Genomic DNA, 12,121 nt, shown 5'->3' with positions numbered 1-12,121 from the left:
AAAAACAATATAAATGCAGAGTATTCGTCATCAATTGTAGATGTGGTGTATCCCGTAGTCCATGGAGGAATATTCACAACATTTTCTTCCTCACGCCTTGCACACGAGGCTTGTGGTTCTGATTTTCATACAGTTTCACCATCTTTGTTAAGTAGAGCCACCGTCTGACTCGTTGACTGGTCAGATTCGTCATCTGTGTCATCACTGGATGATAGTAAATTTTCAGAGATGTGATCGTAGATTTCTGCAACAACTTCTTCCGGCAATGCAAGCAATAACTGCTCAATTTCTTTATCAGCAGGTTCATGATTATTAACATAGCCATATTTCACACTTTGGAGATTCGTAACAAAATACATAAGAAATAAATTGTGAAAAGTACAACGTCCACACTCTACGAAAGGGGAAAATAAATGCGGGAAGCCAATATGGTAACAAAACTATCAAATGCTAAGAACAGTAGCAGCGCTATCAGTGTCATTTATCGCGTCAACAGAGAAAGAAATACATACCGGAAAAGAAAGTAAGCATGAATTCGTTGTCACAGCTATAATAATTGAATTATATATTGTGTGTGTTAAATTCCCAAAAATGTAGTAGATCTACACGAAATAAAGTTGAAATAGGTCAAAAAAAAGACCCGAACACCCTAGGAAGGTTAAAAGCTATTCAGGGACAATTGAAAAGATGAAATTTAAAGGATAGAATTTCCGCCCCTTATGATACTACGACCCGGAAACCATGCCCCGCGCTCCCCTCCTAGTTGCAGCACTGTTCGTTTGTCAGAAAGAAGTTCTCTTGCACAGAAGTATAGTTGTCCGTGCAATAAGCGTAATGGGAAGGGCGGAAATTTGCGAAATATCTCGAAGTCCCAGTAAAATTTTGAAAAATATTCACGTCTAAAACAGAATGGTAAACAGAACGGGAGGTATTAATCCGTAAAATGCCACCACAGCAATCGTCAAACTTTTAAATTAGGATAGGCTAGGTTAAGCATAATGGGAATTGAAAAGTAGAGGGAGCGCCAAAAGTGGAAAGAAATCCGAAGCACCACCTCCATACCAAATTGTGTTCGGCCTTACACGATCCTCCAGCGTTGCAGTTTCCTCAAACCGCTGAACAAGCTTTATGAGGCCTGTTGCAGTTAAAGGCCCTTTTATAGTCGTCACATTCTTCTGAACTCGGAATTTACGCAAGGCAATGGTCGCTGAGTCCTGGTTCACGTAAAACCACGTCACCAACAAAGCACATCTTTGCACTCAGCATCCGTGTCCACATTCACGGTTTACAACGGTGAACTGGTTGTGGATTAGGAACGACGTTCTTATAACCGTCTCATTTGCATATTTCCACCGAAGTCACTCGCACCAGCGTCATCTATCGGCTGTTTTCTCAAGTAATTTCTTTTTCCTGCTTAAAAAAAAAATCCCGTGGCCTAGCTATGTTAACCCTACAAACCGTTTTTTAGTTAGGTTATTTTACCGGTTTTTATGATTTTTTAAACTTTCTACAGCTCCTCCATCGAAATGGCATCATAGCACCAGGAGGCACTTGTGTAAGATCTTCTAGATTCCTAATACACTCCATACGCATGCATAATGACCATGTTTAAAAAAAACGAGGCATTTTACTTATGTGGAAGAGTGTTCCCACCAGCGAAGCATCAAGGAGGGATTTTGCCCAATTTTCGGTTTTTGGCGGAATTCTCACTTTTGCCTTGTCTCGATACTTCCTGCATCTTTCATTTCACCCCAATCATGTGTATTTTGACAAAATCATGTGAAAATTTTAAAGCATGCATTGTCTCCCCCCAACGGCCCTGATATCACTGTGATTCGCTGACACATTCCTATTCGTATTCCCCTTACTTTAATCCCTCTATTTGATAGTGTCCAATCATATACGTTTTTGGATGTTTTCTGTATGGGTTTTTCTTTTTAAAAGAGATTTTACATCTTTTTGCCAAATACGTGATCTGTGAAGACATCCATGAAAAGAAAGGATCCAAAAATTTTTGCAACTCCCTTTTTTAAAAATATATTATATTACCATTTCAGATGTGCCATAAAACAGCGTGTCTTCAAAACAGAAATATATTTAAGAATCCAATATATTTACAGCTTGAACGTTTATTCATCTGAGACTTGTCTCAGTAATTCATTTACGTCGTGAGTCATTTTAACTTTTTTTTTCCAACTCCTTCCTTTCACAATTTGCTGTCCTTCGTTTACAATCTACAATATTGCAGTTAACGCTAAATCGCTTTAAAAAAAAGGCACATTACAGAAAAATTGAGAAATAAAATAAAAAATGGTTTAAAGCAATTTTAAAACAAAATTTACGAAAGTGAAATAAAAATGGCATTTTAATTTGAAATAAGTATTTAAAAGGAGAAGTTGGAAAAAAATAATTAATTACAAAAGTAAACAATTTCGAAATATTGAAATAGAATAATTGAATGAAAGAAAACCACAATAGAAATAGAATAATACAATAAAAAGCAATTTTTGAATGATTTAAAATTAAACGGTAATACAATAAAAATAACGAAGATATTTGTTATTTTATTTTATTAGTTTCTATTTTTCACCAAAGGAATGAAATAGATCAAAAAATAAAGAGACGAAAAAAAAAATACATTAATGAAAGTAAAATGATGACGCACAAGATTATAATCATGATAAAAATTAAATAGATATAATAATTGCGATGAAAAGATAAAAATAACAAGAAAGAATAACACAAAAATTAAAATTTTGACTAATAACAAAACAATCGGAATGAAAATGAAATTATAATACAAATAAAATAACGAAGATAATAAAAATTCAATAGAAATATTAAGTGAGTAATCTAACTGAAAAATAAATAAATGAAAATAAAATAATAATAATAATGTAATTGAAATGAATAAAATACTAACAAATATAATGAATATTAACACTTAAGAAAAACATTACAGATCAAAATATTTAACTATGAGATGGTTGCTTGAAAGTATTTTCTTACTAAATTTAAATGTAGTTCTCACTAAGCACTCTCACTGCATACAACGATTTCAATATAACATCTCCAGTGGAAACTTCATAGAGAGTTTAATCATCACCCTACAAACATTTACTTTTTCCTGTATTACTGATTGGAAGAATTATTGCAGAATTATTCCCGAGATGTCGCTATTTCATACCATACTCATGCACAAACATTTAAAGTGCGCGCAGTCAACTTACTGCCGTTCACCGAAACGAACATTTTCTTAGAGGAATGACATAATTTTTAGATTACTGATGATGATGAGAATGGCTTCAAATGACACCAAAAAGGCTAAAAAATAAACTATGGGCTATGATATGCTGCGTGCCAATGGAATTTTAGAAGTGGGCATCTTCACGGCATTTCAACTTTTATTCTTTCTCGCACCAATGTTCTCAGAAACATCCTCAGGTGGGTATTTAATAAGATAATTATATTTTAAGAAAAGGGATAAAAACATTTAAAGTGATAAAAATATTAAAACATAAAAATTCGAAAAATTCCCAAGAATTCTTTAGTCAACAAGACTTAACTATCAATATGAAAGTTTTTTTACTGTTTTTAGGTCGCTATTGAACATGTACATATCATGACTTAGAATGACCATATTATTAACTGAGCATTATTTCTCCCTAAACTATTTAGAGTGAATCCTGCATTTATTATTTCTTTCAGAAATGTTCTCACAGTGAAATGCTTTCCCAAAACAGTTTTTGGTTATCAGTCTTTAATTCCGTTATATTAGATTTTTGAAGAAAAAATTCTCAGTGATTTTATCTCTTTCAATTTACCACATTTTACTAGTTTTAACACATTCTATTTCAAATCAAACTAAACTTATTCTTTATATATATATATACAGAAAAATCGAAGTATATATATGGGAAACCTATTTGCCATCTAGAGGCAATTGCCTGTAACAACGATTAAACAAATTACATTATGAATGATTAATAAATAAAATAAACACAACATTGAGAGAAAAGAAAACATAACATAAACAAGATTATTAATGCCAAATAAAAAATACAAAATAGACACAGAAAAAACCCATACAAACACAACATAAATAAGACAAATTTCTCAATTTATGATGGAAAATGCAAATGTAAAAGAAACAACACATGTTTTACATTTACTTTTACAAAAAAAATTTAGACTTAACGAGATTAAATTATTTTCTCCATCTGTTTTCATAAACTTCTCCGGATGTGACACTATAAAAGAATTTTTTTTAAATATTCGTCTTGGATTATTTTAATTTTTCTATGCATTAAACTAAATGGAATAAATACACTACCTTCTCACCTAATCGTTACTCTTTAAAACAAGATAATTAATTTATTTTTTCTCTACTCCCAGACAAATTAAAAATGACAGTATGGATGCAAATTATTGAAATATCAAAGCTCGATAGACAAAACAAAAACAGAGATTCATGGGAACAAATACACGGCCAATCATCACACAGTATGTGACTCGCATAGGAGCTTCTATAATTTCAAAGATGACGATGAAGATGAGCATCAAGGAAAATATATGCGCGTTCATAAAAGGGATGCATAACCACGAGATGATCATAAATTAATAAGAAGGATTCATCTTGATTTTTTTGAAAATTATATTATTCATGCAAGCGACGTAGTTACTCTCAGTTCGAGAAAAAAATTCTAACACGGTGTTATCGTATTTTACAATATTAGATAAATAATGTAATTTTTCGCTCATCCACTTAACTTTTGATATAACTCATCTACAGGATGGCGTTTGACTGTTTTTCTCCCTCCTCAATATTTTCAACTTCTTTTTCTTAAATATAAGAAAAAAAATAAGAATTTTCGAAAAAAAAAGTTCAAATTGATATCCATTCACATGAAAACGAATGAATGACAACCAATATGACGATATTTAATTCAGCTCTTTCACATGACATTCTATCAATACATTAAATCTTTTTCCCTTATTGTACCCGATTTTCCCCTTTTCAAATTAAAATTTTTTTGATTTAAAAAAAAAAGACACTGCTGTACATTTTCCTGTAACATTTAGACCAATTTAATAGAAAAATAATACTTTAATTATCGTGAGTGACTAAAATATGGAAAACGATTACCTCACTCTTTGTATACTAAAACTTTCCCTTGGATCTCATCATTCGCAATGTTTCAAAGAATTATTTTTCGATGAAACTTGCATTTTCGTGGAAAGACTTTTCGTCAGACTATTTCTAATCTCTACTACCCTATTCTCGTGAAGTCACTCCGGCTCTGATGCTATAAAATATTATCTCTCTACGTTTCTTCGATTTCTTTCCCAATGAATTTTACAAATCTCAAGGAAATGGCATCGAGGCGTGATAACTCTCATCTTTGAAATTATATATAAGCTCCGATGTGATTCACATATGATGATTAGCCATGCATTTGTTCTCATGCATCTCTGCATTTGTTTTGTCTATCCAGCTTTGATATTGCAATCATTTGCATTCATTTTGTAATTTTTAACTTCAGTATTGCTGCTCTTGTTTCAGAGTCGGAGAGCAATCAATTAATTTGTTTTAAACCGTAATGATTTGGTGAGTAATTCAAGTTGTTTATATTGTATTCTTTATTTGACATTAATAATTCTGTCTTGTTTATGTTTTTTTTTTTAATTTATTGCCTTGCTTAGTTATTCTTATTCTTGCTTATTTATTTCTAAATTATAACAAAAATTGTTTATTCGTTGGTAAGAGCGATTGCTTCTAGATGGCAAATATGTTTCTCATGAACACACTCAATTTTTCTGTATTTATAAAATGGATAAATTTAATTTAATTTGAAATAAAATGTGTTAAAATTAGTAAAAGGTAGTAAATTTAATGAGAGAAAATTACTGAGAATTCGTTCATCTTGGAAAATCTGATATAATGGGATTGGATTAAAGATATTGAAAACACAAAAAAAAACTGAATTTCGAAACACAAAACCTCAACTGTTTTGGGAAAGCATTCACTTCACTGGGAGAACATTGATGAAAGAAATAATGAATTCAAGATTCGCTTTATAAATAGTTTAGAGAGAAATAATGCTCTGTTAATAATATTGTCATTATAAGTCATGATATACTATGTTTAAAAATGATTTAGAAACAGTAAAAAAAGACTTTCATATTGGTAGTTGAAAGTCTTGTTTAGACTAAAAAATCCTTTTTGGATCGTTTTGATTCTATCATTTTTATCAGTATTTTAATGTTTTTATCCCTTTTTTTAAAGATATATTTGTTTTATTGAATACACACCTAAGGATGCTTCTGAAAACACTGGTGCGAGAGAGAATAAAAGTTAAAATGTGTCGTGGACTATGTCCACTCTTAAAATTTTATTGACACGCATCATATCGTAGCTATATATAGTACCATATAGTTTATTTTTTAGCCATTTCGGTGTTCGTATTCTCATCATCATCAGTAATCGAAAAATTATGTCATTACTCTAAGAAAGTGTTCGTTTCGGTGAACGGCAGTAAGTTGACTGCGCGCACTTTAAATGTTTGTGCATGAGTATGGTATGAAATAGCGACATCTCGGGAATAATTCTGCAATAATTCTTCCAATCAGTAATGCAGGAAAAAGTGAATGTTTGTATTGTGATGATTAAACTCTCTATGAAGTTTCCACTGGAGATGTTATATTGAAATCGTTGTATGCAGTGAGAGTGTTTAGTGAGAACTACATTTAAATTTATTAAGAAAATACTTTCAAGCAACCATCTCATAGTTAAATATTTTGATTTATAGTAATTAATGAATATTTATAGTAAAGGCGACGGCAATGAGAAGGTGTAAATTTCATTCTTAAAGACATGAACATTTTATTTACACACACACGGACAAGTTATACGCGACATCCATACTCTATGACGAAATACAATCAACTGATTAAAACGTTCGAAAACTCTCTGGCCATCCGTTGCTAGGTTACCATCCATCACAAGGCGAAAAGCGCTACAACGAGAAAACGTGACATCGTGACGTCACAGAGTATCGTTTATGATCGGTCACTACACACTCCCCCCCTAGTGTCAACGAAATTTGTGGTCGAATATCTGTCGGGAAAGTGGACGTGACGACCGGAGCGAGTCACAGTTGCTGGTACTGCTTGTGCTGGCAACGCTGTACTGGATGGCTGAATGGGCACTTCTGAAGGTACCTTAAAGCTATCTCCAAGGAAAGCTGGAATCAAACGATCAATGGAGATCCTCTTGCTTGCCCCATTGATGCCAATGTCGAAAAATTTTTCTCTGCGATCTTTGACAGGAAACGGGCCTTGATATGTTGGTTGTAAGGAAGGATGTGGTGCGTCGTTGCGTACGAAGACATGCGACGCGGATTGCAGATCACTAGGAATATACGTCGGCGTGTATCCGTGAGTTGTTGTAGGCACCGGCTTCATTGAATGCATTAGCTTTTGGATTTGATGGACGAAATCGGATTGTATAATGTCTGGTGTTTTCGAAAAATACTCGCCGGGCAACTGCAATGGTGTTCCGTAGAGGATTTCTGCGGAAGAGCATCCCAGGTCTTCTTTCACTGCTGCTCTTAGACCCAGTAGGGCGAATGGAAGAGCATCAACCCAAGCAGGATTCGATTGAATACGGCATCTCAGGGCAGTTTTCAGCGATCGGTGTTGTCTCTCGATCAGCCCATTTGCTTGTGGATGATAAGCAGTCGTTTTATGATGTTGGAATCCTAGATATCTGCTCAAGCTTTGGAAAAGCTGGCTCTCGAACTGCCTGCCCTGGTCGGTGGTGATCCTGTGCGGTATGCCGAATCTTGAAAACCAAGTGGCAATTAATGTTTTGGCGACTGTTTCGGCAGTTTGGTCTGGCATTGGAGAGGCTTCGATCCACCTGGAGAATCTGTCTATCATCGTTAGGAGGTACCGAGAACCTTGGCATAATGGTAATGGACCAACTATGTCAAGATTGATATGCTGAAATCGGTTGTTAGGTACCTTGAATTCAGCCAGCGCGGATCGAGTGTGTCGGTGAACTTTAGGGCGTTGGCATGGAATACATGCTCTAGTCCACTCACGACAGTCAGATCTAATTGAAGGCCAAACAAATCTGTCGCTCAGCAGTTTTGATGTTGCTCGGATGCCAGGATGTGATAAGCAATGTAATGATTTAAACGCTCGTCGTCGTTGAGAAATTGGTACAAAAGGCCTTATTTTGCCGTTTGACACATCACACCAAATTTCGGCTGTTGCGTCAGGAAGGCTGAGTTTTTTCAGTTGTAAAGATGATACACTAGAATTTAAAATGGTTTTGAGATCGTTGTCATTCTCTTGGTCAGCTGCGAGTTGCACATAATCTAAAGGTGTGGGTACAGAAATGGTCGATATTCTAGAAAGAGTATCAGCTGGAATATTGTCGACACCTTTTATATGGAGAATTTCTGTTGTGAATTGGCTGATAAAGTTCAACTGTCGTAGCTGACGTGGTGAACACTTTTCTGGTTTCTGTCTGAACGCATACACCAACGGCTTATGGTCACTACAAATACAGAATTGTCTTGCTTCTAGCATATACCTGAAGTGCTTGACAGCAGAATAAGCTGCAAGTAATTTTCTATCGTAAGCAGAATAACTTCTTTGTGCGCTTGAAAGCTTCTTCGAGAAGAATGCAAGTGGTTGTAGCTGATTATCGTTAGATACTTGATGCAAGGCGGCACCTATAGCAAAATCACTGGCGTCCACATGTAAAACTAATGGTGATGATGCTGAAGGATGGTGCAAAAGAGTGGCATTAGCGAGCTGAGTTTTGCATTTTTCGAATGCTTGTCTGGTCTCAAGAGTCCAAGGAATTGACGTCTTGTCATTCTTCTTGGTGCTGGACAAGAAGGAATGAAGTGGTGCTTGCACAGCTGCTGTAGATGGTAGAAATCGCCTGTAAAAGTTCAACGTTCCCAGAAATCTTCGCAGCTGCCTTATGTTTTCTGGAAGAGGAAATTCTTGGATTGCACGAACTCTGTCCGGGAGAGGCTTCGAGCCGTGTTCATTGACCAAATAGCCCAGGAAGGAAATTTCCGGTACATTGAACACACATTTAGATGTGTTGATTGTCAGTCCGTACTTATCGAGTCTTTCAAACACTTCTCTAAGGTGCTTGTGATGTTGCTCTGCGTCATGGCTGGCGATGAGCACGTCATCAAGATACGAGAAACAGAAGTCGAGATTACGTAGCACCTCGTGGATGAAGCGTTGGAACGTTTGTGCAGCGTTTGAGAGTCCGAACGGCATGACTACGAATTCAAATAAACCAAAGGGAGTTATGATTGCTGTCTTGGGAATGTCGTCGGGATTCACAGGAATATGATGAAATGCTTTGACCAGATCTATTTTAGAGAAAATTTTACATCCATGCAGATTCTGCGCAAAGTCCTGTATATGTGGCACTGGGTAGTTATCCGGCACAGTAATTCGATTCAGACTTCGATAATCACCAGTTGGTCTCCACTCATTCGGTCCTTTTGAAACCATGTGCAACGGGGAAGCCCAGTTTGATTTCGATGGACGACATATACCTTGGTCCAACATCATCTGGAATTCGGTCTTGGCAATCTTGAGTTGGGCTGGGTGCAATCTGCGTGGCTTTGCGAAAACAGGAGGACCTTTAGTTTCTATGTAGTGCAAGGTATTATGGGAAGCTTTCCTCGAAAACGGACGAGGTCTCGTTAATTCGGGAAATTCCTTCAAAATTTCAGTTATAGCACTGTTTCCTGAGATTGTTTTAATCGTTGTCGAAGGTCCATTGTAAGTAAAACCTTTACACGTGAGAGAAGTGAGTGGATCTATAAGTCGCTTGTTTTTGATATCGATGATGAGTCCGTAGTGAGCAAGGAAATCCGATCCGATAATTGGTCTCTCAACGTCAGCGAGGGTGAAATGCCATTTGTAATTCCGCCGTAAGTTCAAGTCCAATTCCAGGAGTTTCAAACCGTAGGTAGATATACGGGAACTATTTGCAGCGAAAAGTTCAAAAGTTGTCGGTTTGCCGTTGCCTTTGTAAGGTAAAATTGATATATCAGCTCCAGAGTCAATTAAAAACTTCATGCCGCTTTTCCTTTCCATAATGAACAAACGGCTATGGTGAAGACTGCTATCGCCGCCACCGCATGCCGTTACTGCGGGGGGCTTGGACCGTTTCCCTGAATATTCTGAGCGTTGTAAGCGCAGGGGGACTTGCATCTGAAAGCTTTATTTCCGAATCTGCTATGATAATAACACACGTCAGTGTTTTCATCGGAGTCTTGATATCGCGAACGATTCCCGGAACCAGAATAACGTCGGTCTCGACTGGAGTTTCGATAGCGGTTCCGGCTATTCCTCGGATATTTGCCCAACTGCTCGACTCTTTTAGTCAGCTCCGAGATTTGAAGTTTAAGGTCTCTTAGCTCCGAGCAAGACGAGGCTTCTGCTACATGACCGTAATTGGGTTCGGTGAGCTCAGCTACTCGATCAGCTAACTCGGCTAGCTTGTCCAGTTCTTCACTGCTAGCTGCCAACAGCGTTTGCATACTCTTTGGTAGCCGTTGAAGCCACAAATTTTTGAGGAAAGTCTCATCGCTAATTCGCCCTGTCGAAAGCTCGCGCATTTTACGTAGCAACGTACTAGGCTTCTGATCACCTAGGGATAGGTCTTCTAACAATATCTTGACCTCTTTCGCGGCTGAATGTTTATACACAGCGAGAAGTCTCTCCTTGAGTTTCGAGAACGGATCCGATGCGGGAGGATCGAAAACAACGTCACTTACCGTTGACAAGATCTCCACATCTAGGCAGTTGACTAGGTAGTTATACTTGGTTCCTTCGGCAGTAACATGGTTGATCTTGAAGGCAGCGTCGAGCTGGACGAAAAAAAGTTTGATCCTGTCCTTCGAGAATGTCGGCAGTTTCGCGTGGTCAGCTTGAATTCGAAGATCGCTTTCTTGCTGTTCAGCCATGGCGATAAGTTCTTGGCAGGTTCAGGATCACGTCCGGGTCACCAGTAAAGGCGACGGCAATGAGAAGGTGTAAATTTCATTCTTAAAGACATGAACATTTTATTTACACACACACGGACAAGTTATACGCGACATCCATACTCTATGACGAAATACAATCAACTGATTAAAACGTTCGAAAACTCTCTGGCCATCCGTTGCTAGGTTACCATCCATCACAAGGCGAAAAGCGCTACAACGAGAAAACGTGACATCGTGACGTCACAGAGTATCGTTTATGATCGGTCACTACAATAGTAATTAATGAATATTTATAGTAAATATTCATTATTATTTGTTAGTATTTCATTTGTTATTAGTTTGGTTTTTTCCTTTCTTTATTTTATCAAATTGATTTTTATTATCTTTGTTATTTTATTTTTGTATTATCATTGTATTTCAATTTCAATTGTTTTGTAATTGTTCAAAATTTTAATTTCAGTGTTATTGTTTCTTCTGTTAGTTTTATTGTCAGTAATTTTTTTATTTTAATTTATCTTTTCATCGTTATCATTCTATTAAATTTTTATCATGATTACTATATCTTGTGTGTCATCATTTTATTTTCACCAATGATTTTTTTTTTCATTCTTTAATTTTTTCATTAATTTCATTTCTTCATTATTTTTGTTATTATATTTGTGCTAGCGTTTCATTTTTAATGATTCAAAATTTTTATTTCTTTATTTTTTATTTATTGTATTATTCTATTTCTATTGCGAGTTTTCTTTCATTTCATTATTTTATTTGAATATTTTGAAATTGTTTATTTTTGTAATTAATTATTTTTTTTTATTTTTGTCATTTTAAATACTTATTTAGACTTTTTTTTATTAGAATGCCATTTTTGTTTAATTTTTGCAAAATTTATTTTAAATCATTTTTATTTAATTTTTGCAAAATTTATTTTAAATCATTTTTATTTAATTTTTGCAAAATTTATTTTAAATCATTTTTATTTTAAATTTGCTTTAAACAGTTTTTATTTTAATCTTGAATTTCTCTGTAATGTACCTTCTTTAAACGATTCAGCTGTAACTGTAATATATTAGATTTTGAAAGAACGA

General features: G+C 35.3%; 1 protein-coding gene across 1 annotated transcript; it reads right to left on the bottom strand.

Moving 5' to 3' along the window:
• Positions 1-10,193: 10,193 nt before the first annotated feature.
• Positions 10,194-11,015, bottom strand: LOC149083974 (uncharacterized). Its single transcript, XM_089235239.1, has one exon. It carries the CDS (start codon positions 11,013-11,015, stop codon positions 10,194-10,196), a length of 822 nt encoding a protein of 273 aa, XP_089091365.1.
• Between the last annotated feature and the right edge of the window lie 1,106 nt (positions 11,016-12,121).

Source organism: Pholcus phalangioides, unplaced genomic scaffold, assembly GCF_987345545.1.
Source record: "Pholcus phalangioides strain wild (caught in Gottingen) unplaced genomic scaffold, Ppha-v1.0 ptg000008l_1, whole genome shotgun sequence".
NCBI lineage: Eukaryota > Metazoa > Arthropoda > Arachnida > Araneae > Pholcidae > Pholcus > Pholcus phalangioides.
The sequence above is the reverse complement of the archived record's forward strand: the minus strand, read 5'-3'. Positions and strand labels throughout refer to the sequence as shown.

What these genes read in the sequence shown, in the direction of transcription:
- LOC149083974 (XM_089235239.1), bottom strand. Translation starts at nt 11,015, where the DNA reads ATGGCTGAACAGCAAGAAAGCGATCTTCGAATTCAAGCTGACCACGCG.